The 27,332-nt window shown below is 43.9% G+C and overlaps 1 protein-coding gene across 1 annotated transcript; it reads left to right on the top strand.

The window, feature by feature from the left end:
- The first annotated feature begins 1,307 nt into the window (after positions 1–1,307).
- LOC139262435 (ganglioside GM2 activator-like) lies at positions 1,308–9,988 on the top strand. The gene is made up of 4 exons (XM_070877625.1): positions 1,308–1,367; positions 4,272–4,421; positions 6,722–6,835; positions 9,836–9,988. The coding sequence occupies exons 1-4, from the start codon at positions 1,308–1,310 to the stop codon at positions 9,986–9,988; spliced, it is 477 nt and encodes a 158-aa protein (XP_070733726.1).
- Positions 9,989–27,332: the final 17,344 nt, after the last annotated feature.

Below are 27,332 nucleotides of genomic sequence, written 5' to 3'. Positions count from 1 at the left end.
TTCTCTGCCCGGCCCCCACTCTGACCTCTGTGTACTTGCTCAACAGTGCAATATAGCTCCAACTAGTGAACTACTGTGGTATTGCAACTGCTCATGTAAATATAATAAAAGCATCATGTGACAAAGTCACCTGACAAGTTCCTGTGGAGCCATCTTGTATGTGTGTGTTTGTGGTATCACAAACAGAAGCTTGAGGAAGAGGCCTTCTTCAGCCTTCCAGCTTCAATATTGAGTTCAACAATTTCAGATCATAACCACTGCTCCTATTTTTTTGGACAGCAGGTGTTGGTAATGATTCTCCTGTAACCATTTACTCCTCCTCTAGACCATATTTTGTTTCTTTTCTTGAAAAATTACCATCCCCTTTTGTCATTTAATCTCTCCTCCCTTCCACCCTATCACAACCCTTCCCTTTTATTCTTTCCTCCCCTCCCCCTTTTCCCTGCATCTGAACTTGCTTAAAACCTGTTAAATCTCTAATTATTTTGACTTTTTAAAGGAATTTTTTTTTAAATAACATTTGAAAATGTTGCTCGGTTGTGCTGGCTCATGGCAGATTTTTGCGTTTGCCAATATGCAAATGAGTTTGAGCGGAAACTGGGGGAAAAAACCACTTTTGAAAACTGGCGTAATTTGTGCCGGAATCACCGATTGCTGCCAAAGCAGAATCTCTACCCCATGGAGCCTTCGGTGATTGCACTTGGTGTTCTGAAATGTTCATTATTCAATTTCCCAGCACAGACACTCACCTTGACCAGGACATTATCCCTCATCTTGATCAGTACAAACACACCTCACAAAAAATGTACAAAACAGTCACATAGAATTTTATTTAACAACCTGGCCGAGCAAATTCTGTAGGACTTCTCCCAGTCTTCCACCGTAACTCCAGTGGGAGATGGGCGGAACCCCCAGAGAAACAGCGTAAACACTAATTTGCAGCTTTTCGTGCCCTGAATCTGGGTGTTTGGCCAGTCTCCCACTAGAGTTACAGTGGGAGACTGGGTGAATCTTAATTAAATGTCATGGTCCTTGTTACGAACAGCAAACTTAAAAATTTATACACAAGTGTTAGGAAAGAAAATATTGGCAGATTTGAAAATTTCAACTGTTGCAGAATATAAATATACAGTAAAGCCACTGGTTTGACTTAACTCTCATTGCATCACATTCAACAAGGAAATGCAAATCAACTCCATGGCTATTGGTTACACCCGAAGTAACACCTATTCACATATGAGTATAAAACAAACACTAGAAAACCAAAGTTTTGGGTTCTTCACTGTGGGCTCTGAATTGAAAGAAAGATGGTTCTTCGCCTCAGTATCATTTTGCTGGCCATTTGCTTGATCTACCAAATAAGAACAGTAAGTATTTTGTTACATAACGTGTAAGTATTCTATCCGAAAAAAAGAAATGTGCTTGGAAATTGTTGTCATTTGTTAAAAGGAGACCGTTTACAGTGGGCCATGTACATCTCTGATCAAGGTGACACTTTGCAAAGGTACCTTGCTTGTAATGGGAATTGGACCATCTTCTGCTTCCATAGAATCCTGATGTTTCATAGCCCTAACACTCAGTGGAACAAGTACTTAGAGTATAAGACACGCTTGTGTAAAGTAACTGGGGGGTTTTCTGAAGCTAATTCAAGTTTTATTTTATACAAAAAATCAGGAGGTCCTAAAACAGCTGGAGTCACATCAGAGCTCTAAGGAGTACATCTTAAAGCAGCAAGAGAGATGTCACAGGTTCAGGGAAGATTGTAAAAGTCATGTAGTAATAGCAGAGTTCCAGAGTGAAATTCCAAAACACCACATTGAGTGGAGTATATTAAACAGAAACACAAATGAATAATTAGAAATTGATAACAGAACATCTCAAGAAAGACCATTCTACAAGTATCTCATTTTGTCACATAAATTATCTCATGATAGTTGTATCTTTGAATACACTTAACTATTACACTGAGGATATCAGCCCAGAAATTCTGGCCTTCCTGGGTCCTTACTGAGCGTCTACAGACCCGGGAAGGCATCGGAAAAGCCGGTTTTCAGCACGCAATGCGCATGCGCTGAAAACCAGCTTTTCCGATCTGTCAAGTTTCTGGCTTTACAGATCCTCTGCATATCGGGAGCGAGAACATTTGCAAGGGCAAGATTGTAGGATTTACGCATATCTTGCCAAGCAAATGTCCTCAAAATTTTTGCTCCTGATGAAAGCAGGCGCATAGCCTACTTTTACAGGCGTAAGTGTTTTAAAATACACAAAAACATTAAAAAAATAAAGTTAGAAAAACACATTTTATTGTTAAAAACCCTCCCCACTATGGTAAGTTTATTTTAAAAGCATAATTTAAAAAACTTTTTAAAAAATCGGGGAAATATATATTTTTGAAATACATTAATAACTTAAATTTGAATTAATAAAAATATGGTGTGCATTTTTTCTATCCTTTATTATTGATTATTAGTGTTTGGTGGGTGGGTTCTCATTAATAATAATGGGAACTCCAACTTACGAAGTTCCCATTATTATGAATGAGAAAATACTGCAGCTGATTGGCTGCCCAGAGCCATGTGACTCCAGCTCCAGGCCTGCGCACGTCCTGACATGCACGCGCTGCGACGCGCAGTCAGGAGAGGCCTCAGGACCAGGATCTCGCGTGGCCGCAGCAGCTTCAGGTAGATGGGCATCTTTTTTCTAAAATCTATTCGAACGCCCGTGGGAAGGAGAAACCGGGATTTCTGGGCCGTCATCATTTAGTAATGTAAGAGTATGTATCGCAAGCTTAAAATATGACCCAATAGATTTCTAACTTTGATTGATGCAACACAAATATCAATGCCATCACTGTCAATTCATTTTTTGAAAGACTCATAAGAACCTGGAGATAGGAGTATCTCTGGTCACTACATGTTTGGGCATTTCTAGAGAAATTGTAAACATGTTCATTTAGCACAGGGGAAATCTTCCCAAATATATTTACAAGGTTGATACATATAGCAATCAGAGGAATTCTTCCTGTATGTTGGCAGAGAAATGAGGGCAACTGAATGATGAGCACGTTCAAGAGTTGTTCGAAATAATTGTCATGTTCCAATCAGTGCAGATACTGTGCTCAGGACTATTGGAAATGGATATGTTTAGAGTATGTTTTAGTCTGATTTGAACAGATACAATGTGAATTGTGCTCTTAATGCTACAGCAAGTGTGTGTAATATACCCCTACCTAAATAGATATCTAATCTATCCTGCCTTTATTGGAATGCAAATTGTGTGTACCTTGCTCTCACTGTAATTAATACACCAGTGCTAGGCGGCTAATGAACGGAAAAGGCGTCCCTCCGACGATAAGTGGCATCGACATCTCGTCCTAAATTCAGTCGGCACTTTGGCAGAGGTGCCAAGAGGCAACGTTGCGCTAGCTAATGCCACCCGCATGGTGACGTCATCCAGCGTGCAATGCCTCTTTGATGCCCCTGTCGCGATATTTGCTTTATATGACTGCTGGACTGGCAGGTGGCCATACAGCCTGGAAAAAGTGGTCGTAAAAGAGCGGATCTCAGGTAGAATCGCCCAGAAAGGAAGGTAAGTTTTTCTCTATTTATTTTTGCATGTTTTCATGAATTTTAAGAATGAGGAAGTGTGCGTGTGGATCGGAGAAGTTTTAGTTCTTTTTTTTCTTCCCGTTTTTATTCTCGCATGGCGGCAGCCTCCTGTCGGGAAATTCAGTCGGCCTCCTGAGCTCCCGCCCGAGATGAGTATGCAACGACACTTGTTAGTGTTGTTCTCTCATCTTTGAGCATGAAAACTGAATTTAGGACTTTGAGGCTGCACTTAATGTCTGGTGGTAAAATCAGCACTCCGGCGATGACACCACCTCAAAAACGGCCACAACCAATTTCGACCCCTGTGTGTCATGGAATTGATATCCTGTATATTTCTCCCCACTGAAATGGAAAGGATTTGGGTCGTACCTCCTATCAGAATGCATATATTATATATGGAATGTAAAACTACATTTAAAGGACAGAGTAATATGTCAGACAATAAAAATAATGTTAACCAATGGCTTTTAGTGTGTTTTAACTATTATTGATTTTTTTGTTCTTTCTGTGAGAAACCATTGTGAAATCTTAAGAATAAACAGCCTAAAATTCAGTAATGGCTTGTTCAATACAATCTGTAGTCTTATTAAATATAAAACAAGTTGTCTTTATAATCAGGGTTAGTTATGCTATTCGTATTTATAATCCACTTTTTCTTGTTAGTCGGAGGGCGTGTACTGGAAAGACTGCAGTGCTCGCCATGAGCCTGTTACATTCAAATCACTCTCAGTTGAACCAGATCCTATTAAACTACCAGGAAAAGTCACGTTTAAAGGATTTGTTTATCTGAGTAGGCCCCTCTCATCAGTAACGGTAAGTGAATATTCATCCCATCCATACTGGCATGTTTGATGTCACTGTATGTCACATTTGTGATACTGGGTGTTGTACTGATTGTCAGATAATTTGTGCTGAGGCTCTTTTAACTTAATGAATGGCTGGCTTAATAACCCTAAATTTCAGTAGGTGGATCTTCTTGGATTGCTTGGAGTAGCATAACTATAACATCTTATACACATCTCATACACACTGCTAAGTCCCACATATGTGTCCTGAGATGGCTATCAAACTAAAGAGAGTTAAACTCTTCCTATTTCTCCTGCTCCATCCCATTCTTATAACCACTCTTAAACTTTGCTCCTACATCGGGTATGATAGCATAGCAGTTATGTTACTGGACTAGTAATCCAGAGGCCTCGACTAATAATCCAGACTCCCACCATGGCAGCTGAGGAAGTTAAATTCAATTAAACAAATCCAGAATAAAAAGCTTGTGTCAGTAATGATGATGACCATGAATGTATTCAAGTCACAGATAGATAGATTTTTACCAATAAGGGAATTAAGGGTTACGGGGAGCGGGCGGGTAAGTGGAGCTGAGTCCACGGCCAGATCAGCCATGATCTTATTGAATGGCGGAGCAGGCTCGAGGGGCTAGATGGCCTACTCCTGTTCCTAATTCTTATGTTCTTATGTTCTTATGATTGTCGTAAAAACCCATCTAGTTTCCTATTGTCCTTTAGGGAAGGACATCTGCCGTCCTTACCTGGTCCGGCTTATATGTGACGCCAGACTGCCCTCTGAAATGTCCTAGCAAGCCACTCAGTTGTATTGAAGAAGACAGCTCACCACCACCTTCTCAGGGGCAATTAGGGATGGGCAATAAATGCTGGCCTTGCTGGCGATGCTCACATCCCATGAATTAATTTTTTTTTTAAAGTTAAAACTGAACTCATCGCTTCCTGATTTGCTTTCTCTTTCCTCCTACATTTGTCAACCATGGTGATGTCCTGTACTATTAGCCCCACTCCTTCATCTAGGTCTTTAAAAAGAGTTACAACCAAAGTCTATCGCGGAGAATTTCCACTGGGGCTCTCCAGTCTCCCACCGTAACTTCGGCGAACGATCGGTGTAAATGGCCATGTATGCTGTTTCTCCAGGGTTTACACCAAAGTTACACTGAAGCTACGTCAGGGGATCAGGAAAGTCCTGTGGAAATTTTACTCCCTTTTATCTTAAAATACAAAAAGATTTGATGTCAGTGGTTCATAAACTGTAGGCTTGAGGGGACGAAACAAGTTGTTCTTGTGCAAACACAGATTCTGTGATTGGTTTTGCGATGCAACAACCAATTATTTCGGAATCAAAGTCAGATCTGAAAATCCAAAGAAACTGTAATAACTGTGTTCATTAACCGAGCTGAACAGAGTGAAGGTGACAATCGGTTTGATATCCTCTGGAAAATGTGTCTAAGGCCTGTATCAGCTCCTTCACTGGTAAAAATATAAGGAAAGAAAGATTAGGGCATTGTAGTAAAGCATAGTTTGGCATTATATTGTAACTTTTTATTGTCTACATTCGAAAGAGTTAGAAAGAATAATCTGAACTTAACTTGCTTGTTCTACTTTAGCAAAATCATTTAAAAGGTTTAACTTAAACCAAGGATGTGATGTGATGCTCTATTGTTCACTGAAAACTGGAGAAATGTCCTATAGATGCATAGTATAATTCCAGTAGTGAACATCAATTAACAGAAAAGTTGTTCTTTATTACCCTGGACATTTTACTGAAAACTTATCTAGCTATCAAATCTACTCAAAGTCATAGAGAGTGAAGATTTGTCTATAACAGCAAGCTAAAACACAAGGGCCAAAAAGTCTGAAGTAAGGAGGGTGGAAAAGACCTACTAAGGGTAAAGGGTGAAAGATCATTTTGACAGGTAAGTGAATTAGTAACGAGGGGTATAAAGGGCTGAGGTTAGAAGAAATCTTTCCCTGTGATATCACCATATGGAATGCACTACCGATTATGGAAGCCGAATCCATTGCAATATTTAAGAGGGAAATAGATAAACGGTTGAAGAATAAAATTATTAAAAGAGAAGAGTAGATTGCTTCAGTGTAGAGCTGGCACCCGCACTGGCACTATGGACTGAATGGCCTCCTTCTGTGCTGAAATGTCTGTGATTCTATTAGGAGTTGTGAAAGGGCCTCCTCTTTCTTGCTCAGTATGAGGACCACAAGGAGAAGCTGAGTTGTAACTTTAATCTGCTTTATTTCATGGTGCAGTGTTTCATGAAATAACCTCTGCTGTTTTATTTTTACTTGTCTTAGGCTGAAGTAAAACTGTACAAGAAGGCGTTGTTTTGGTGGAGAATTCCCTGCCCTGATTGTGACTTTAATATATGTGAACTGTTGAAACGTGATTCATCTTGTTCTTTCAACAGTGTAAGTTTGATATTTCCAGTTACATGATGCAAATAGCATGATCTATATATGTTCAGATATGTTCATTTAAAGATCATTCATGCCAGTATAGAACATATACAGGTTGCTTATAATAAACTCATCTTTGAGAACCTAATTTATCCATTTATAACTAATATCCATTCTAATTAGGAGAGATCTACCAAGGGCTAAAACTGCATAAAATACATACAGCTGTAATTATATCCTTATACCCAAATATGCCACAAATGCAAATTACAGGTGAGTAAAATGAATCCTTGATATAGCTAACTATGGTATAAAAAAAACATGTCAGTCGAAACATTTATTAACGGTTATCAGATTTTCAGTAATCACATCCCAATTAGCATAATTCTCCATTGCTCTTGCATTGGTTTATGCAGTGTGAGTACTGCATCCCAAACTTCAGCCAAACACCAATCACCAGTCAGTTAAAACCACTAGCCAAGGTTTCTTCAGCAGCACCTCCCAAACCCGTGACCTCTACCACCTAGAAGGACAAGGGCAGCAGGTGCATGGGAACACCATCACCTATAAAGTTCCTCTCCAAGTTACACACCATCCTGACTTGGAAGTATATCGCTGTTCCTTCATCGCCACTGGGTCAAAATACTGGAACTCCCTCCCTAACTTCACCACAAGGACTGCAGCGATTCAAGAAGGTGGCTCACCACCACCTTCTCAAGTGCAATTAGGGATGAGCAATAAATGCTGGCCTTGCCAGCAACGCCCACATCCCAGAACAAAAAGAACAAAAACTCGCCCTGCCCACTATAACAGACCAAATAGCCTTTCAATACATTGACTGTTATTCTTTCAGTGTATTACTTTCAATTTGGTTTCAGAAAACTGTTTTTGTTTAGTTTACCAACAGACTGCATGTAATAAAAATGAGTGCACTGCATCGGTTTTAATTTTGCTACGTTAAAGGTGCTATATAAATGAAAATTGTAGTTGTTTATTATCTGCTCCAATGTTCCCTTTAAGCTGCGCTGCCGTGCAGCACTCTGCAGCTCCACACTGGCTTGTAAGTAGGAACAAAACGCATATGCGCGGTATTTTGAATGGGCAGTACAGCCCCTTAAAGGGGCCGCGCACCCATTAAAAAAAAGGAAACCTTGATCTGCTCTGATTTCTTTTCCTCTGAATAAAATTAGCAGTAGTTCTAATAAAACAAATCACAACAGAATTACAATGTTCAGTGAAAACAACTACACCTAGTCGAATGGTTAATGAATTGCAAAATGTTCCACAGTGAATTCTACAGCACTGCAAGCTGGGAATACTGTAATATCTCATTCACACACAGCAAACAGAGACAGACCCCAAAGCAAAGTGAAGGCTGCCACCTGGCTGTAGAAAACTATAGTGAAGATAACTCACCAGCAGTATCACAAACTACATTCTAATGTAGTTAGAGTGATAAAAACTGTACTTAACAATCCTCAATGATTGGCCTTTTAATAGTCTATTTACCGAGTGTCCACTGCCACCACAAGGCAAGATTTGTTTGGAGTTCTATTCAGTCCCTGTAGGTGGCATATGTGTAATGGACTGATTTTATTCCAAGCTATTTCTTCCTGTCCCTTTAGCTCTGCTGTCATTTACACCCATAGAATAACAGACACTTTAAATACCGGATAGAACTTCCGCTGGGGATCTGTGATCTCTCGCCACAAGATCAGCGGAAACCCCAGAAAGTCAGCCAAAGTACTGGAAGGAGATTGTGGAAAGAAACCTTGTGGAAATTCCAGGCGCAATGATAGACCTGGTACAGGACAGCATTACATGCGCTGATAGCAATGAAACCTCGACCAAAGCGGGCAGTCTTGCAGTGCATTTGCATTGTGTTGGCTCCAGTCTTATACCCAGAGCTAAAGGAATCTCTAGAATTCACTGTGTAACATGATGCTGGCACCAGTACTATCGTTTATACCAAAGGGCTCTTCCAGCTTACTCCAAAACGGAAACACTCCCGTCACAACACCACGGGACTCCAGTCATATTTTGAAGAAAGCTGGAGGGACTTATTTATTGACATGATCACACCCCAGTCTGCGTTAACAATATTGTCTTTCTTAATGTACGCTTGTCAGCCGTAGCTCAGTGCTAGCACTCTCACCTCTGAGTCAGAAGATTGTGGGTTCAGGTCCCCTCCAGAGACGTGCACAAAAGTCTAGGCTGACACTCCAGTGCAGTACTGCGGGAGCGCTGCACTGTCAGAGGTGGCGTCTTTCAGATGAAATGTTAAACCAAGTCTGCCCGCTCATGTGGACATAAAAGATCCCACAGCATTATTTCAGACAGTATTTATCTCTCAACAAACATCACAAACAGACTATCTGGTCATTATCCCATTACTGTTTGTGGGACCTTGCTGAGTGCAAATTGGCTGCTGTGTTTTTTACATTACGACAGTGACTACACTTTAAAAGTACTTCATTGGTTGTAAAGCCCTTTGGTACCTCCTGAGGCTGTGAACGGCACTGAATAAATGCAAGTCTTTTTTTCTTTTCAGTGCAGATACACATCTTGCTTAAGTTTCTCAAATACTTTACGTGAAATCTTCTACATAACAAATCACACAATACAAATTTCCATGTCAAGATAAATGTGATTGGAGATGATACATGTTTCTTACTTATAGTGTTTAAAGGGTTGTAAATATAGGTACTGTATTAATAATTATTTGGATCATAGGTGACTAAAATGAATTAAAATAAAAGGGAGATGGATAAATACCTGAAAGAAAAACATTTGCAGGGTTACGGGAAAGGGCAGGGAGTGGGACTAGCTGACGTGCTCCTGCAGAGAGCCGGCATGGGTTCGATGGGCTGAATGGCCTTCCTTCATGCTGTAACTATTCTATAATTCTATAAAAACAGATATGGTCCATCTCATGTTGAAATTAGCATCTGCCCACACTGGCGAGACAGAAAAATAATTAATTTGTACTCACACTAAACTTTTGTTTTTCAGGGAGCTTTTTATTACCCAGAAACAACGTATTATCTTCGACAACCAAATATCTCGTCCTTTTGGTTAAATGGCTATTACTCCGCAACAATTATTCTGAAGCAGTACGGAAGGCAAATCGGCTGCACTCATGTCTACTTTAACATTAATGCTTAATAATTTGCACAATAGATGGCAAAGAAAAGCAACGATTGGAAATACTGAAGTAAAAACAGAAAATGCTGTAAATACTCAGCAGGTCAGGCAGCATCTGTGGAGTGAGAAACAGAGTTAATGTTTCATCAGAACTGGAAAAAGTATTTCCAGCATTTTCTGTTTTTATTTCAGATTTTCAGCTTCCGCAGTATTTTGTTATTGACTTGCATACTGAATGTTGTCTTCACTTACAGGCAATGGTTCTTGTCACAATCTCCATTTATTTTAGCATGCTTTAAAATATTGCTGTAAAATTATTAATTTTCTCTTAATTTACTGATAGCCTAGACTGCTTTCGTTCACATTTTAATGGCTGTACATTACACGTAAAAGGACCAGTTATAAATTGTGTATTTTTCTCTTTACCAACATACCAATAATCATATTAAAGGAGAAACACTCTAAGCATGTTAACTGAGTCCCCAGCTCTCTATGTATTGAAAAGCTTTGTCTTAGGACTCAGTTCCAGGCACGCTGCAACGAAAAGCTCTGTACAATGATTTGGCTATATAGAACCAAAGAGCTTTACAGTACAGACAGAGGCTATTCAGCCACTGTGACTGTGCCAGCTCTTTGTTGAGCAATATACAGAAAGAAAGACTTACATTTATATAGCGCCTTTCATGACCATCGGACCTCTCAAAGCACTTTACAGCCAATTAAGTACTTTTGGAGTGTAGTCCTAATGTGGGAAACATGGCAGCCAACTTGTGCACAGCAAGCTCCCACAAACAGCAATGTGATAATGACCAGATTATCTGTTTTTGTTATGTTGATTGAGGGATAAATATTCGCCAGGACATCGGGGATAACTCCCCTGCTCTTCTTCAAAATAGTGCCATGGGATCTCTTATGTCCACCTGGGACAGCAAACGGGGCCTCGGTTTAACGTCTCATCTGAAAAACGACATCTCCGACAGTGCAGCACTCCCTCAGCACTGCACTCGATTGTCAGCCTAGATTTCCGTGCTCAAATTCCTATTCATGCTAAATGAGTGCTGCTGTCCTTCTCTCTCTCACAAACACTGTTTCTTCCTCTGCTTCAAATACTTATTTATTCTTCCCTTAATAGATCCAATGGTCTCTGCATCTGCTGTGGTAACGCAATCTATGCTCCAAAAACTCACTGCACCAGAAGATTTCTGCTAATCTCTCTCTTCCCCATTAGTGACAATCTTAAACTGGTAGTCCCTTGTTGCTGACTCCCCAATCACTGGAGATATGATTTCCTTATCTAACCTATCAAAGCTCTTATGCACCATTCTTTCATTCCTTAATTCCAAGGGGGTTATGCACAACATTCTTAGCTTACGTCTTCCTTTCCCGAAAATCTATCATAGTAATGGGATCAGGGGATGATGAAAAGGAGAAAAAGCAGGAAGAAAGTAAACTCCTTTTGATAGAACATGATGATGTCGAAGATTTTAGGGAGCTAAGAAAGAGATTAAAAAGCAGGACCTCAAAGGTAGTAATCTCTGGATTAATCCTGGTGCCACGTGCTAGTGAGTACAGAAATAGGAGGTTAGGACAGATGAATGTGTGGCTGGAAGGATAGTGCAGAAGGGAGGGCTTTAGATTCCTGAGGCATTGGGATCATTTCTGGGGGAGTGGGCAGGGAAGTGGAGCTAAGTCCATGATCAGATCAGCCACGATCTTATTAAATGGCGGAGCAGGCTCGAGGGCCAGGTGGCCTGCTCCTGCTCCTATTTCTTACTTTCTTATGTCTTCCAAATTCACTTTCTACTTTTCTGCTTTCCAATTCCAGATTTGCTTCTCTCCCTACTGAATATATTCTCAGGTTCCCAGTTCCTTGCCAAGCTAGTTTAAACCCTTCCCAACAGCACTAGCAACCCCCCCCGGAGGGATATTGTTCCCGGCTCTGTTGCGGTGCAACCCGTTCGGCTTGTAGGCAGGCAGTGACTAGTGGGGTACCGCAAGGTTCTGTGCTGGGGCCCCAGCTGTTTACATTGTACATTAATGATTTAGACGAGGGGATTAAATGTAGTATCTCCAAATTTGCGGATGACACTAAGTTGGGTGGCAGTGTGAGCTGCGAGGAGGTTGCTATGAGGCTGCAGAGTGACTTGGATAGGTTAGGTGAGTGGGCAAATGCATGGCAGATGAAGTATAATGTGGATAAATGTGAGGTTATCCACTTTGGTGGTAAAAACAGAGAGACAGACTATTATCTGAATGGTGACAGATTAGGAAAAGGGGAGGTGCAACGAGATCTGGGTGTCATGGTACATCAGTCATTGAAGGTTGGCATGCAGGTACAGCAGGCGGTTAAGAAAGCAAATGGCATGTTGGCCTTCATAGCGAGGGGATTTGAGTACAGGGGCAGGGAGGTGTTACTACAGTTGTACAGGGCCTTGGTGAGGCCACACCTGGAGTATTGTGTATAGTTTTGGTCTCCTAACTTGAGGAAGGACATTCTTGCTATTGAGGGAGTGCAGCGAAGATTTACCAGACTGATTCCCGGGATGGTGGGACTGACCTATCAAGAAAGACTGGATCAACTGGGCTTGTATTCACTGGAGTTCAGAAGAATGAGAGGGGACCTCATAGAAACGTTTAAAATTCTGATGGGTTTAGACAGGTTAGATGCAGGAAGAATGTTCCCAATGTTGGGGAAGTCCAGAACCAGGGGTCACAGTCTAAGGATAAGGGGTAAGCCATTTAGGACCGAGATGAGGAGAAACTTCTTCACCCAGAGAGTGGTGAACCTGTGGAATTCTCTACCACAGAAAGTAGTTGAGGCCAATTCACTAAATATATTCAAAAGGGAGTTAGATGAAGTCCTTACTACTCGGGGGATCAAGGGGTATGGCGAGAAAGCAGGAATGGGGTACTGAAGTTTCATGTTCAGCCATGAACTCATTGAATGGCGGTGCAGGCTAGAAGGGCTGAATGGCCTACTCCTGCATCTATTTTCTATGTTTCTATGTTTCTAATAAGATCATGGCTAATCCGATCATGGACTCAGGTCCACTTCCCTGCCTGCTCCCCATAAACCCTTATTCTTTTATCGGTTAAGAAACTGTCTATCTCTGTCTTAAATGCATTAAATGTCCTAGCTTCCACAGCTCTCTGAAGCAGCGAATTCCACAGATTTACAACCCTCTGAGAGAAGAAATTACTCCTCATCTCAGTTTTAAATGGGTGGCCCCTTATTATAAGATTATGCCCCTTAATTCTATCAATGGAAACATCCTCTCGGCATCCACCTTGTCAAACCCTCTCATAGGGCCCAAGTTTCCACATGATTCGCGCCTGATTTTTAGGAGCAACTGGTGGAGAATGGACTATTTAAGAAATCGCAATTCTCCACATTTTTTTTTCTGCAGTTCTAGTCAGGTAGAATAGTTCTAGTTTAGAACAGAATTTTTTCTTCAAAAGGGGGCGTGTCCGGCCACTGACGCCTGATTTGAAAGTTTCCACAGTGAAAATGTACTCCAAACTAAAGTAGAATGGAGCCAGTGAAGATTTTTGTAGAACTGAAAAAACCTGTTCTACACATTAAAAAATCAGGCGCAGGTTACAAATTAGGCGTCCAGAACGAGGTGGGGGGGGGAGGGGGAGGGGGGGGGAAGGGAAGTCATTAAATTCGACAATAAATCCTTATTTATACTTCTACAAATATTATACAAATAAATCCAACCTGAATAAACATCTATAACCCAAGAAAAGATTAAATAAACCATCTTCCTACCTGTGTGAAAGTGCTTCAGCCAGGGAGAATTCTGCAGCCGTTCGTGCCGCTGAGTGGGAGGGGGAGAGAGAGAGAGAGAGAGGGAGGGAGAGAGAGAGAGGGGGGGAGAGAGGGAGAGAGGGAGAGAGGGAGAGAGAGAGAGGGGAGGGAGGGAGAGAGAGAGAGGGGAGGGATGGAGAGAGAGGGGAGAGAGAGAGGGGAGGGAGGGAGAGAGAGAGGGGAGGGAGAGAGTGGGGAGGGAGGGAGAGAGAGAGAGAGGGGAGGGAGGGAGAGAGAGGGGAGGGAGAGAGAGAGGGAGGAAGAGAGAGGGGGAGAGAGAGAGGGGGGGAGAGAGAGGGGGAGGGAGGGAGAGAGAGAGAGGGGAGGGAGAGAGAGAGAGGGGAGGGAGGGAGAGAGAGGGGAGGGAGGGAGAGAGGGGAGGGAGAGAGAGAAAGGGGAGGGAGGGAGAGAGAGGGGAGGGAGGGAGAGAGAGGGGAGGGAGGGAGAGAGGGGGGAGAGAGAGAGGGGGGGAGAGAGAGAGTGGGGAGGGAGAGAGAGGGGGGGGGAGAGAGAGGGGGAGAGAGGGGGGGGAGGCGGGTTGGGTCGGGGAACAGGAGTGCGGGTAGGGTCGGGTCAGTCGGAGGGGGGGAGCAGGTCTCGGGTCGGGGGGGGTAGCGGGTCTCGGGTCGGGGGGGCGGAGCGGGTCTCGGGTCGTGGGGGGAGCGGGTGTCGGGTCTCGGGGCGGGGGTGGGGGGAGCGGGTGTCGGGTCTCGGGTCGGGGCAGGGGGGGAGCGGGTGTCGGGTCTCGGGGGGGGAGCGGGTGTCGGGTCTCGGGGGGGGAGCGGGTGTCGGGTCTCGGGTCGGGGCGGGGGGGGGGGAGCGGGTGTCGGGTGTCGGGTCGTGGCGTGGGGGGGAGGAGCGGGTGTGGTCGGCGGTGGGGGGAGGGGAGTGAGTGTCGGGTCTGGTCGGGGGGGGAGGGGGAGTAGGAGCTGGCCGTGGGAGGAGCCTCATTTACGCAGCCCCAGTGAGGCCATTCGGCCAGGGCTAGGGGCTGCGTGCTTCGGGCCCCTCCCACACAGTCCGGCGCCTGGAGCTACTGCACTTGCGTGCCCACTGTAGCGCGCATGTGCAGAGGTCCCGGCACTGTTTTCAGCGCTGGGACCTGGCTCCGCCCCCCCCACAGCTCGTGCTGACTGTGCCGAGGGCCAGAGAACCTCCAGGTAGGTGGAGAATACCGAGGATTTTTTTCGCCGCCGTTTTAGGCGCGAAAAACGGGCGCCCAGCTCGGAGGGGCGCCCGTTTCTTTTCTTGTGGAAACTTGGGCCCTTAATCTTGTACATTTCGATAAGATCACCTCTCATTCTTCTGAATTCCAATGAGTAGAGACCCAACCTACTCAACCTTTCCTCATAAGTCAATCCCCTCATCTCCGGAATCAACCTAGTGAACCTTCTCTGAACTGCCTCCAAAGCAAGTATATCCTTTCGTAAAAATGGAAACCAAAGCTGCATGCAGTATTCCAGGTGTGGCCTCACCAATACCCTGTATAACTGTAACAAGACTTCCCTGCTTTTATACTCCATCCCCTTTGCAATAAAGGCCAGGATTCCATTGGTCTTCCTGATCACTTGCTGTACCTGCATACTATCCTTTTGTGTTTCATGCACAAGTACCCCCAGGTCCCGCTGTACTGCAGCACTTTGCAATTTTTCTTCATTTAAATAATAACTTGCTCTTTGATTTTTTTTCTGCCAAAGTGCATGATTTCACACTTTCCAACATTATACTCCATCTGCCAAATTCCATTTGCCTTCCTGATTACTTGCTGTACCTGCATACTAACTTTTTGTGTTTCATGCACAATGACTCCCAGGTCCCTCTGTACTGCAGTACTTTGCAATTTTTCTCCATTTAAATTATAATTTGCTTTTCTATTTTTTCTGCCAAAGTGGATAACCTCACATTTTCCCACATTACACTCCATCTGCCAAAGACAGAGGAAGCAAGAGCAAGAAAATAGACAACAAAGAAATTTGGCAGTGCTGAATGGTATATTTGGGAGTATGATATTGTAGCTGAGACATGGCTGAGAGGTTTTAGATGGGATAGAGAGAAGGGTAAAAATGGAGGGGAAGGGGGGTCACAGTATTGATTAAAGAAACTATTACAACTGTGAGGAGGGATGATATGTTGGAAGGATCATCAAATGAGGCCATATGGGTCAAATTGAAGAACAAAAATGCGGCGATCACACTGCTGGGAACAGTCAGAGGGAGATAGAAAAGCAAATATGTAGGCAAATATGTGAGAAATGCAAAAACTATAGGACATTAATAGTAGGGGATTTCAACTACCCTAATATTAATTGGGATAAAATTAGTGTGAAAGGTATAGAGGGTGAGGAATTCCTAAAATGCATTCAGGAAAACTTTTTTAGCCAGTATGTAGCAAGCCACACAAGGGAGGGGGCAATTCTTGACTTTGTTTTAGGGCATGAAGCTGGACAGGTGCAAGGGAGCATTTTGGTACTAGTGATCATAATTCAGTTGGATTTAGGGTAGTTATGGAAAAGGACAAAGATAGACCAGGAATAAAAGTTCTCAATTGGAGAAAAGCCAATTATCTCTGCTGAGACGTAATTTCGCCAAAATGGGCTGGAAACAGCTACTTGATGGTAAATCAGTGTCAGAGCAGTAGGAGGCATTCAAGCAGGAGATCCAAAGGGTTCAGAACAAGTATGTTACCTTAAAGAAAAAGGGTGGGGCTAACAAATCTAGAGCCCCCTGGATGTAAAGGGACATACAGGGAAGGATAAATTAAAAAAGACAGATACCAAGGGCTCAATACTGCAGAAACTCTGGAGGAGTATAGAAAGTGCAGGGGTGCAATTAAAAAGGAAGTTAGGAAAGCAAAGAGAGAGCATGAAAAAATATTGGCAAGTAAAATCAAAGAAAACCCAAAGATATTTTACAAATACATTAACAGCAAGAGGTTACCTAAAGAAAGAGTAGGGCCTATTAGAGACCATAAATGTAATCTGTGTGTGTGGAGGCAGAAGACGTGGGCATGGTTCTTAATGAATACTTTGCATCAGTTTTCACAAAAGAGAGGGGTGATGCAGACATTGCAATGAGGGAGGAGGAGTGTGAAATAACCATAGTGAGAGAGGAGGTATTAAGGGGTTTAGCAGCTTTGAAGGTGGATAAATCCCCAGGCCTGGATGAAATGTATCCCAGAGAAGCAAAAGAGGAAATATCATAGGCTCTGACCATGATTTTCCAGTCCTTTCTGACCACAAGTGTGGTGCCAGAGGACTGGAGGACTGCTAATGTTGTACCGTTGTTTAAAAAGGGAGAAAGGGATAGACCGAGTAATTACAGGCCAGTCAGCCGAACATCAGTGGTGGGAAAATTATTGTAAAAAATTCTGAATGACAGGATAAATCTTCACTTAGAAAGACATGAATTAATTAAAGACAATCATCATGGCTTTGTGAAGGGAAAGTCGTGTCTGAATAAATTGATTGAATTTTTTGAGGAGATAACACTGAGGGTCGATGAGGGCAGTGCATTTGATGTAGTGTATATAGATTTTAGCAAGGTTTTTGATAAGGTCCCACATAAGAACATAAGAGCATAAGAATTAGGAACAGGAGTAGGCCATCTAGCCCCTTGAGCCTGCTCCGCCATTCAATAAGATCATGGCTGATCTGGCCGTGGACTCAGCTCCACTTACCCGCCCTCTCCCCGTAACCCTTAATTCCCTTATTGGTTAAAAATCTATCTATCTTTGACTTGAAAACATTCAATGAGCTAGCCTCAACTGCTTCCTTGGGCAGAGAATTCCACAGATTCACAACCCTCTGGGAGAAGAAATTCTTTCTCAACTTGGTTTTAAATTGGCTCCTCCGTATTTTGAGGCTGTGCCCCCTAGTTCTAGTCTCCCCCACCAATGGAAACAACCTCTCTGCCTCTATCTTGTCTATCCCTTTCATGATTTTAAATGTTTCTATAAGATCACCCCTCATCCTTCTGAACTCCAAGGAGTAAAGACCCAGTCTACTCAATCTATCATCATAAGGTAACCCCCTCATCTCCGGAATCAGCCTAGTGAATCGTCTCTGTACCCCTTCCAAAGCTAGTATATCCTTCCTTAAGTAAGGTGACCAAAACTGCACGCAGTACTCCAGGTGCGGCCTTACCAATACCTTATACAGTTGCAGCAAGACCTCCCTGCTTTTGTACTCCATCCCTCTTGCAATGAAGTCCAAGATTCGATTTGCCTTCCTGATTACCTGCTGCACCTGCAAACTAACCTTTTGGGATTCATGCACAAGGGCCCCCAGGTCCCTCTGCACCACAGCATGTTGTAATTTCTCCCCATTCAAATAATATTCCCTTTTACTGTTTTTTTTCCCCAAGGTGGATGACCTCACACTTTCCGACATTGTATTCCATCTGCCAAACCTTAGCCCATTCGCTTAACGTATCCAAATCTCCTTGCAGCCTCTCTGAGTCCTCTACACAACCCGCTTTCCCACTAATCTTAGTGTCATCTGCAAATTTTGTTGCACTACACTCTGTCCCCTCTTCCAGGTCATCTATGTATATTGTAAACAGTTGTGGTCCACATGGCAGACTGGTCACGAAAGTAAATGCCCATGGGATTCAGGGCAAACTGGCAAGTAGGATCCAAAATTTGCTCAGAGGTAGGAAGCAAAGGGTAATGGTTGATGGGTGTTTTTGTGACTGGAAAACTGTTTCCAGTGGGATTCCGCAAGGCTCAGTACTAGGTCCCTTGCTTTGTGTGGTATATATCAATGATTTTGACTTGAATGTAGGGGGTATGATTAAGAAGTTTGCAGATGATACTAAAATTGGTTGTGTGGTTGATAATGAAGAAGAAAGCTGTCGACTGCCAGAAGATATCAATGGACTGGTCAGGTGGGCAGAACAGTGGCAAATAGAATTCAATCTGGAGAAATGGGAGGTAATGCATTTGGGGAGGGCTAACAAGATAAGCGAATACACAGTAAATGGTAGGACACTGAGAAGTGTAGAGGAATAAAGGGACCTTGGAATGCATGTCCACAGATCCCTGAAGGTAGCAGGCCAGGTAGATAAGGTGGTTAAGAAAGCATACGGAATAGTTAATTTATTAGCCGATGCATAGAATACAAGAGCAGGGAGGTTATGCTTGAACTGTAGAAAATATTAGTTAGCTCACAGCTGGAGGACTGTATGCAGTTCTGGTTACCACATTACAGGAAAGATGTGATTGTACTGGAGAGGGTACCGAGAATTTTAGCTATGAGGAAAGACTGGATCGGCTGGGTTTGTTTTCTTTGGAACAGAGGAGGCTGAGGGGAGACCTAATTGAGGTGTATAACATTATGAGGGGCCTAGAGTGGATGGGATGGACCTATTTACCTTAGCAAAGGGGCCAACAACCAGGGGGCATAGATTTAAATTAATTGGTGGGAGGTTTAGAGGGGATTTGAGGGGAAATTTCTTCACCCGGAGGGTGGTGGGCATTTGAAACTCACTGCCTGAAAGGGTGATAGAGGCAGAAACCCTCACCACATTTAAAAAGTACTTCAATGTGCACTTGAAGTGCTGTAACCTACAGGGCTATGGAAAGCGGGATTAGGCTGGATAGCTCTTTGTTAGCCGGCGCGGACACAATGGGCCGGAATGTAAATTTCTATAATTTTATGATGCTTAGGACAAAGTCACACAGGAGTCCCAGAACTAAATCCTGCCCCATGTTCCAAACATCCTCCATCACTTGATTTTTCACTCCCATCAACCAGTTCAGATACATTCACCCAGGGGGATTTAGATGGTGTAGATGAGGATGTGGCACCAGGTGATTCACAGAGCATGAGAGAGCAGAGGAGCGGGGAGTGGATGATGTTATGCTTCCTTTCCAGCAGTGGCTCCCTCCCAGGAGTAAGCTGTCATTGGAGGAAAACCAGTTCACCTCCGTGAGATTTTTGTAGCACAGGAGTAGCTAACCAATTCTCATGAAAAGGTTACTGCAGAAGATAAAGGTATGTGGAGTCAGAGGAAATGTATTAGCATGGATAGAGGATTGGCTGGCTAACAGAAAGCAGAGAGTCGGGATAAATGGGTCCTTTTCGGGTTGGAAATCGGTGGTTAGTGGTGTGCCACAGGGATCGGTGCTGGGACCACAACTGTTTACAATATACATAGATGACCTGGAAGAGGGGACAGAGTGTAGTGTAACAAAATTTGCAGATGACACAAAGATTAGTGGGAAAGCGGGTTGTGTAGAGGACACAGAGAGGCTGCAAAGAGATTTAGATAGGTTAAGCGAATGGGCTAAGGTTTGGCAGATGGAATACAATGTCGGAAAGTGTGAGGTCATCCACCTTGGGAAAAAAAATAGTAAGAGGGAATATTATTTGAATGGGGAGAAATTACAACATGCTGCGGTGCAGAGGGACCTGGGGGTCCTTGTGCATGAATCCCAAAAAGTTAGTTTGCAGGTGCAGCAGGTAATCAGGAAGGTGAATGGAATGTTGGCCTTCATTGCGAGAGGGATGGAATACAAAAGCAGGGAGGTCCTGCTGCAACTGTACAGGGTATTGGTGAGGTCGCACCTGGAGTACTGCGTGCAGTTTTGGTCACCTTACTTAAGGAAGGATATACTGGCTTTGGAGGGGGTACAGAGACGATTCACTAGGCTGATTCCGGAGATGAGGGGGTTACCTTATGATGATAGATTGAGTAGACTGGGTCTTTACTCGTTGGAGTTCAGAAGGATGACGGGTGATCTTATAGAAACATTTAAAATAATGAAAGGGATAGACAAGATAGAGGAAGAGAGGTTGTTTCCACTGGTCGGGGAGACTAGAACTAGGGGGCACAGCATCAGAATACAGGGGAGCCAATTTAGGACCGAGTTGAGAGGGAATTTCTTCTCCCAGAGGGTTGTGAATCTGTGGAATTCTCTGCCCAAGGAAGCAGTTGAGGCTAGCTCATTGAATGTATTCAAGTCACAGATAGATAGATTTTTAATCAATAAGGGAATTAAGGGTTACGGGGAGCGGGCAGGTAAGTGGAGCTGAGTCCACGGCCAGATCAGCCATGATCTTGTTGAATGGCGGAGCAGGTTCGAGGGGCTAGATGGCCTACTCCTGTTCCTAATTCTTATGCTCTTATGTTCTTATGACAGTGGTCCTCACATTACACTGAGAAGACGCACTAGATTCAGAGAAAGGAAAGCATTTTTAGACTGCCAGAGGAAACATAATATGAAGAAAGAGTAGGGAGGCTTATGGTCACTTTTAGTTACTGTAGCAAGGGTGAATATGCACTTAGTTCATGCTCTGCTATTCATTGAGATTATAATCATACATGAAATTATAGAATCATACAATATAAAAAGGCCATTCGACCCAGATCTATGAAAGAATTATACATTTAGTTGCACTCTCCTGCACTTTCCCCATAACTTTGCAATTTTTTCCTTTAAAGAGTGCAATTATTTAGTACTGACTTATCCAACCAGATGATTAATGCTTGCTTAGTCATGTAGGGCCAAAGAATCCTGATATAACGTGATGTTTACTGGATGGTTATGGGATTGAAGGATTTGTCCATTATTTGAAGGTTAGGAAGGAGTTATGGCCATGGTAATAAATGGTCGACTGTGTTCATCAGATGAGAACACTTCTTTGATAAGTTGAGTCTGATTCTCTTTCAGCTGTCAATGAGGTGTCCCCGAAGTGATGGTCTTCCTGATGCTTTGTTCCATGTTGTTCTGTCTCCAAAGTAGCCAGGGCCACCTCCTTGGAAATCTCTATGTCCAGGCCTTTTTGGATGGCCACCTGCAAGCTACAATGATACGGGATGTACAATCTATATAGCAGATGCCCCTGCTGGAACTATCAAGGCACGAATGCGACCTTTTAGAATCCTGAGGGCTCTCTCTATGGCCAATCTGGTCGAAGTATTTGTCTCATTGTAATGCTCCTCAGCTACTGGTCTTACACCTCTTAGAGGGGTCATTATCCATGGTAGCAAGGGGTCCCTCATAAGCCATCATTTGACTATCTTCTTTGAAGAGCTCAGGAAGTGCAAAATTCCTGATAGAATCAGTGATAGAAGCACGGATATCCCTGATTACCCAGTAACCGACCTTTCGGTACTGCACTGCAGTGTCAGCCTGGATTATGTGCTCAAGTCTCTGGAGTAGGAGTTGCAACCTCAACCTTCCAACTCAGAGGCGAGAGTGCAAACTCTAAGCCACAGCTGATACTGTCAGCTGATCGAGCATATTAGTCAAGCCATATTACCGTGACTGTAGGTTCTCTTCTATCATACTGGAGTGCTTCATGACAATTGCTGTCCTCAGCTGAAGCCTCTTGGAGCACAGCTCCGCTAACCTGCAGAAGCTCATTCTGTGCTGGTGCAGCCTCACATAAGAACATAAGAATTAGGAGCAGGAGTAGGCCATTCAGTCCCTCGAGCTTGCTCCGTAAGATCACAGCTGATCTTCTACCTCAGCTCCACTTTCTTGCACTGTCCCCATATCCCTTGATTCCCTTCATATCCAAAAATCTAATCGATCTCGATCTTGAATATATTCAAATACTGAGCCTCCACAGCCCTTAGGGTAGAGAATGCCAAAGAATCACCATCCTATGAGTGAAGGAGTTTCTGCTCCTCTCAGTCCTAAATGGTCGACCCCTTATTCTGAGACTGTGACTGTTGGTTCTAGACTCCTTAGCCAGAGGAAACATCCTCCTGTCAAGCCCTGTAAGGATTTTGTATGTTTCAATGAGATCACCTCTCATTCTTCTAAGCTCCAGAGAATTTAGGCTTAGTCTACTCAATCTCTCCTCATAGGACAATCCCCCCATCCCAGGATTCAGTCTGGTAAACCTTCTGTTGCACTCCCTCAATGGCAAATATAATCCCCCTTAGGTAAGGTGACCAAAACTGTACACAGCACTCCAGATCCACAATACCCCAACCTTGAGGAAATCATGATAACACTCCTGGAATGTCTTCTGATTTCACAGGCACCCTTTTATGTTCATCATTATTCTCCTTTTCCATCGTGTAAACCAACACTGGAGGATTCCCACTCCAGGATATGGAATACAGACACAAAGTCATAAAAAATAGTTTCAATGACCTGCTCTATTCTCTTACATATTGTTGTAGCTAACTAAATTAAACAACTAACAGGAGGAGTAGCCTCCAAAAACATTCCCATCCTCAATAGTGATGGAGCCCAGCACACGAGTGCAAAAGACAAAGCTGAAGCGTTCGCAACCATTTTCAGCCAGAAGTGCCGAGTGGAGGTCCCCACCATCACAGGTGACAGAATTCAGCCACTTTGATTCACTCCATGTGATATCAAGAAATAGCTGAGCACACTGGATACAGCAAAGGCTAAGGGCCCTGACAATATCCCAGCTATGGTGCTGAAGACATGTGCTCCAGAACTAGCCATGCCTCTAGCCAAGCTAATCCAGCACAGCTACAACACTGGCATCCACCTGAAAAGTGGAACATTGCCCAGGTATGTCCTGTCCACAAAAAGCAGGACAAATCTATATTCGGCCAAATTCCGCCCCATCAGTCTACTCTCAATCATCAGCAAAGTGATGGAAGGTGTCGTCGACAGTGCTATCCAGTGGCACTTACTCACCAATAACCTCTCACCGATGCTCAGTTTGTGTTTCGCCAGGACCACCCGGCATCTGACCTCATTACAGCCTTGGTCCAAATATGGACAAAAGAGCTGAGTTCCAGAGGTGAGGTGAAAGTGACTGACCTTGACATCAAGGCAGCATTTGACAGAATCTGGCATCAAGAAGTCCGAGTAAAACGGAAGTCAATGGGAATCAAGGGGAAAACACTCCCCTAGCTGGAGTCATACCTAGCACAAAGAAAGATAGTTGTGGTTGTTAACGGTCAATCATCTCAGCTTCAGGACATCGCTGCAGGAGTTCCTCAGGGCAGTGTCTTCAGCCTAACTATCTTTAGCTGCATCAATGACCATCCCTCCATCATAAGGTCAGAAATGGGGATGTTCACTGATGACTGCACAGTGTTCAGTGCCATTCACAACTCCTCAGATAATGAATCAGTCCATGCTCTCATGCAGCAAGACCTGGACAACATCCAGGTTTGGGCTGATAAGTGGCAAGTTACATTCGCACATCACAAGTGCCAGGCTATGACCATCTCCAACAAGAGAGTCTAACCACCTTCCCTTGATGTTCAATTGCATTGCCATCATCGAATACCCTCCAGTCAGAATCCTGAGGATCACCATTGACCAGAAACTTAATTGGATCAGTCATATAAATACTGTGGCTACAAGAGCGGGTCAGAGGTTGGATATTCTGTGGCAAGTGACTCACCTCCTGATTCCCCAAAGCCTTTTCACCACCTACAAGGCACAAGTTAGTTGTGTGATGGAATATTCTCCACTTATCTGGATGAGTGCAGCTCCAATAACATTCAAAAAACTCACCATCCAGGACAAAGCAGTCTGCATGATCGGCGCTCCATACACCACCTTAAACATTCACTCGCTCCACCATTGGCGCAGTATATACCATCTACAAGATGCACTGCAGCAACTCACCAAAGCTTCTTCAACAGCACCTCCCAAACCCATGACCTCTACCACCTAGAAGGACAAGGGCAGCAGGCACATGGGAACATCAACACTTCCAAGTTAGCCTTAAAGTCACACACCATCGTGATTCGGAAATATATCACAGCTCCTTCATCGATGCTGGGTCATAATCCTGCGACTTGCTCCCTACCAAACAGGACTGCGGGAGTACCTTCACCACACGGACTGCAGCGGTTCAAGAAGGCAGCTCACTACCACCTTCTAAGGGCTATTAGGGATGGGCAATAAATGCTGGCCTTGCCAGTGAAGCCCACAATCAGTGAATGAATAAATACATTAAAAAAATGAATACTATTTGTGCTATATGTATCTGGAATGAAAGGCTGAAGACATTTTCATGAGTTGGCCTTCATTGGCCTCTTAAAAGCAATTACACAATCATAAAAAATGTAATGAAAGGAATCACTGACATTTATAGCCATTAACTAAGAAGAAATTATGACAGAAGCACTGGAATCAGAAGGCTGGTCCATAGCATTGTTACATCTTTAAACTTAGTGTCTGATATTTCTCTTGTGCTTAGCTCAAGTAACTAAGGCCTTGTTCCCTACAAACTTACAAGCACAATATCTGGTATTGTAGCATTACAGAGGGATTTAGCTAAAACCCTTATTACTGGATATGACATAGACCTTCCCTTCGGCTTCAAAATCTATTTATTTGTGTGAAGGAAAACACCGATACGGACTGGTTGGGCTGAATGGCCTGTTTCCACATTGGAACTTGCTCCATGCAATATTTCTTCCGTACAGGAATCAATGCAAAATGAGTTTGAGTAGTCTCAACCCAAACCGGAGAAAAGCATGCGCAGAAGGTCATTGCTAGGGAAGCTTTGCCTTCCACATCGCTGGACTATCGCTGGGCCCATTTCACATCGCTGGACTATCGCTGGGCCCATTTCACATCGCTGGGCTATCGCTGAGCCGAAAGTCGCGATCCTAAAAATGGGCAATGTTCCAGTGATCATCAAGGTTGACACATCGCCAAGGCTGGAACATTGCCCATTTTTTGGGCCCTAGCAATCGAGTGGAAAATCTAGCCCCATGTTTCTGATCTCATATTCTGTCCATCACAAGGACCATTTACTTCCATCTCCGTAATATTTCTTGCCTCAACCACTGAAACATCATTCATGCCTTTGTCACCTCTCGACTGGATATTCCAATGCTGTCCTTGTAGGCCTCCCATTCTTCACCCTTCATAACCTTCAGTCCATCCAAAACTCTTCTGTCCATATCCTATCCAATACCAAGTCCCAATTGCCCATCACTCCCAGACTCGCTGACCTACATTGACACCCAGTCTTCCAAAGCCCCAAATTTAAAATATTCATCCTTATGTTTAAATCTCTTCATGGCCTTTTCTCCCTTTCTCCTTCAGCCCTAAAGACACCTTCTGTTCCTTTGACTTTAGTCTGCTGTTCATCCCCCTTCTTTCACCCCACCAAACGGTAGTAGTAATGTAGGGCACAGTATAAATCAGGAAATTAGAGGTGCATGTAACAAGAGTAATACAGTAATTATGGGGGCTCTACATATAGACTGGACAAACCATATATGCAGTAATAGTGTAGAGGCCGAATTCATGGAATGTATACAAGATGGTTTTCTAGATCAGTATGTTGAGGAACCAACTCGGGAACAGACTATTTTAGATCTAGTATTGTGCAATGAGAAAGGGTTAATTAATAACCTTGCAGTAAAGGGGCCTTTAGGGAAGAGTGATCATAATATAGAATTTTATATTGAGTTTGAAAGTGATTTTGTTAAATCTGTAACTAGCGTCTTAAATCTAAACAAAGGAAACTACGTAGGTATGAGGGGTGAGTTGGCTAAGGTAGATTGGGAAACTACATTAAAAGATGTGATGGTTTCCAAGCAATGGCTAGCATTTAAAGAATTAATACATAATTTACAACAAACATACATTCCTTTAAGGCACAAAAACCCCACAGGAAAAGTGGTCCAACTGTGGCTAACAAGAGAAGTTAAAGATAGTATTAGATCAGAGGAAGAGGCTCGGAGAATCAAGAGATACAGAGATTGGGTGGCAAAGTAGAGTTGAGGTCGATGATTGGCCATGATCTTATTGAATGGCGGATCAGGCTCAAGGGGGCGTATGGCCTACTCCCACTCCTATTTCTTATGTTCTTATGTTCTATGTTCTTATAATGTTGCCAAAAAGAGCAGCAAACCTGAAAAGAAGGACCAAGATATTGATAAAGAAAGAGAAAATACAATAGGAGAGTAAACAAGCGAGAGACATAGGGCCCACATTTCGGGCCATGCCTAAAACGGCGCAGCCCGGACCTGGATGCCCGTTTTCGTGCCACAAAGTGCGCCTAAAAAAAACTTACCTATTTTCTGGCTCCCTGTAGGCCCTCTGGAGTCGGGCGCGGCACAGCACGAGCTGTTGGGAGCGGAGCCAGGTCCCCGCGCTGAAAACAGTACCGGGACCTCTGCACATGTGCAGTAGCTCCAGGCGCCCAAAACTGTGCAAGGAGCCCGAAGCACGCAGCCCCTAGCCCTGGCCAAATGGCCTCACTGGGGCTGCGTGGATAAGGCTCCTCCCACCCGACCGGACCCGACCCGACCCCAGCTCTCCCCTCCACGACTCGACCTCTGCTTCCCCCTGCCTCCCCCCCCCCTCCGGCGACCAGACCTCTGCTCCCCACCCCCTCCGACCTGACCCGACCTCCACGCCCCCCCCGCCGGACCTCCACGACTCTCTCTCCCCGCCCCCCCACCCGACCTCCGCGACTCTTCCCACCCCCCCTCCCCAAACCATGGCGACTCCCCCCACCCCGCGAGATCCGACGCCACCTACCTGTAAATCCAGCCCGAAGTCTTGGGCCCGACCGTTCAGTCTCTCTCTCTCTCCTCTCTCCTCCCCTCCTCTTTTCCCCCCTCTCTTCCCCCCCCTTCCCCC

Source organism: Pristiophorus japonicus, chromosome 4 (assembly GCF_044704955.1).
Source record: "Pristiophorus japonicus isolate sPriJap1 chromosome 4, sPriJap1.hap1, whole genome shotgun sequence".
NCBI classification, from domain to species: domain Eukaryota; kingdom Metazoa; phylum Chordata; class Chondrichthyes; family Pristiophoridae; genus Pristiophorus; species Pristiophorus japonicus.
The sequence above is the reverse complement of the archived record's forward strand: the minus strand, read 5'-3'. Positions and strand labels throughout refer to the sequence as shown.

What these genes read in the sequence shown, in the direction of transcription:
- LOC139262435 (XM_070877625.1), top strand. Translation starts at nt 1,308, where the DNA reads ATGGTTCTTCGCCTCAGTATCATTTTGCTGGCCATTTGCTTGATCTAC. An exon ending in GGCCCCTCTCATCAGTAACG is followed by an intron (nt 4,422 to 6,721) that starts GTAAGTGAATAT and finishes TACTTGTCTTAG; the next exon opens with GCTGAAGTAAAACTGTACAA. An exon ending in CATCTTGTTCTTTCAACAGT is followed by an intron (nt 6,836 to 9,835) that starts GTAAGTTTGATA and finishes TTTGTTTTTCAG; the next exon opens with GGAGCTTTTTATTACCCAGA.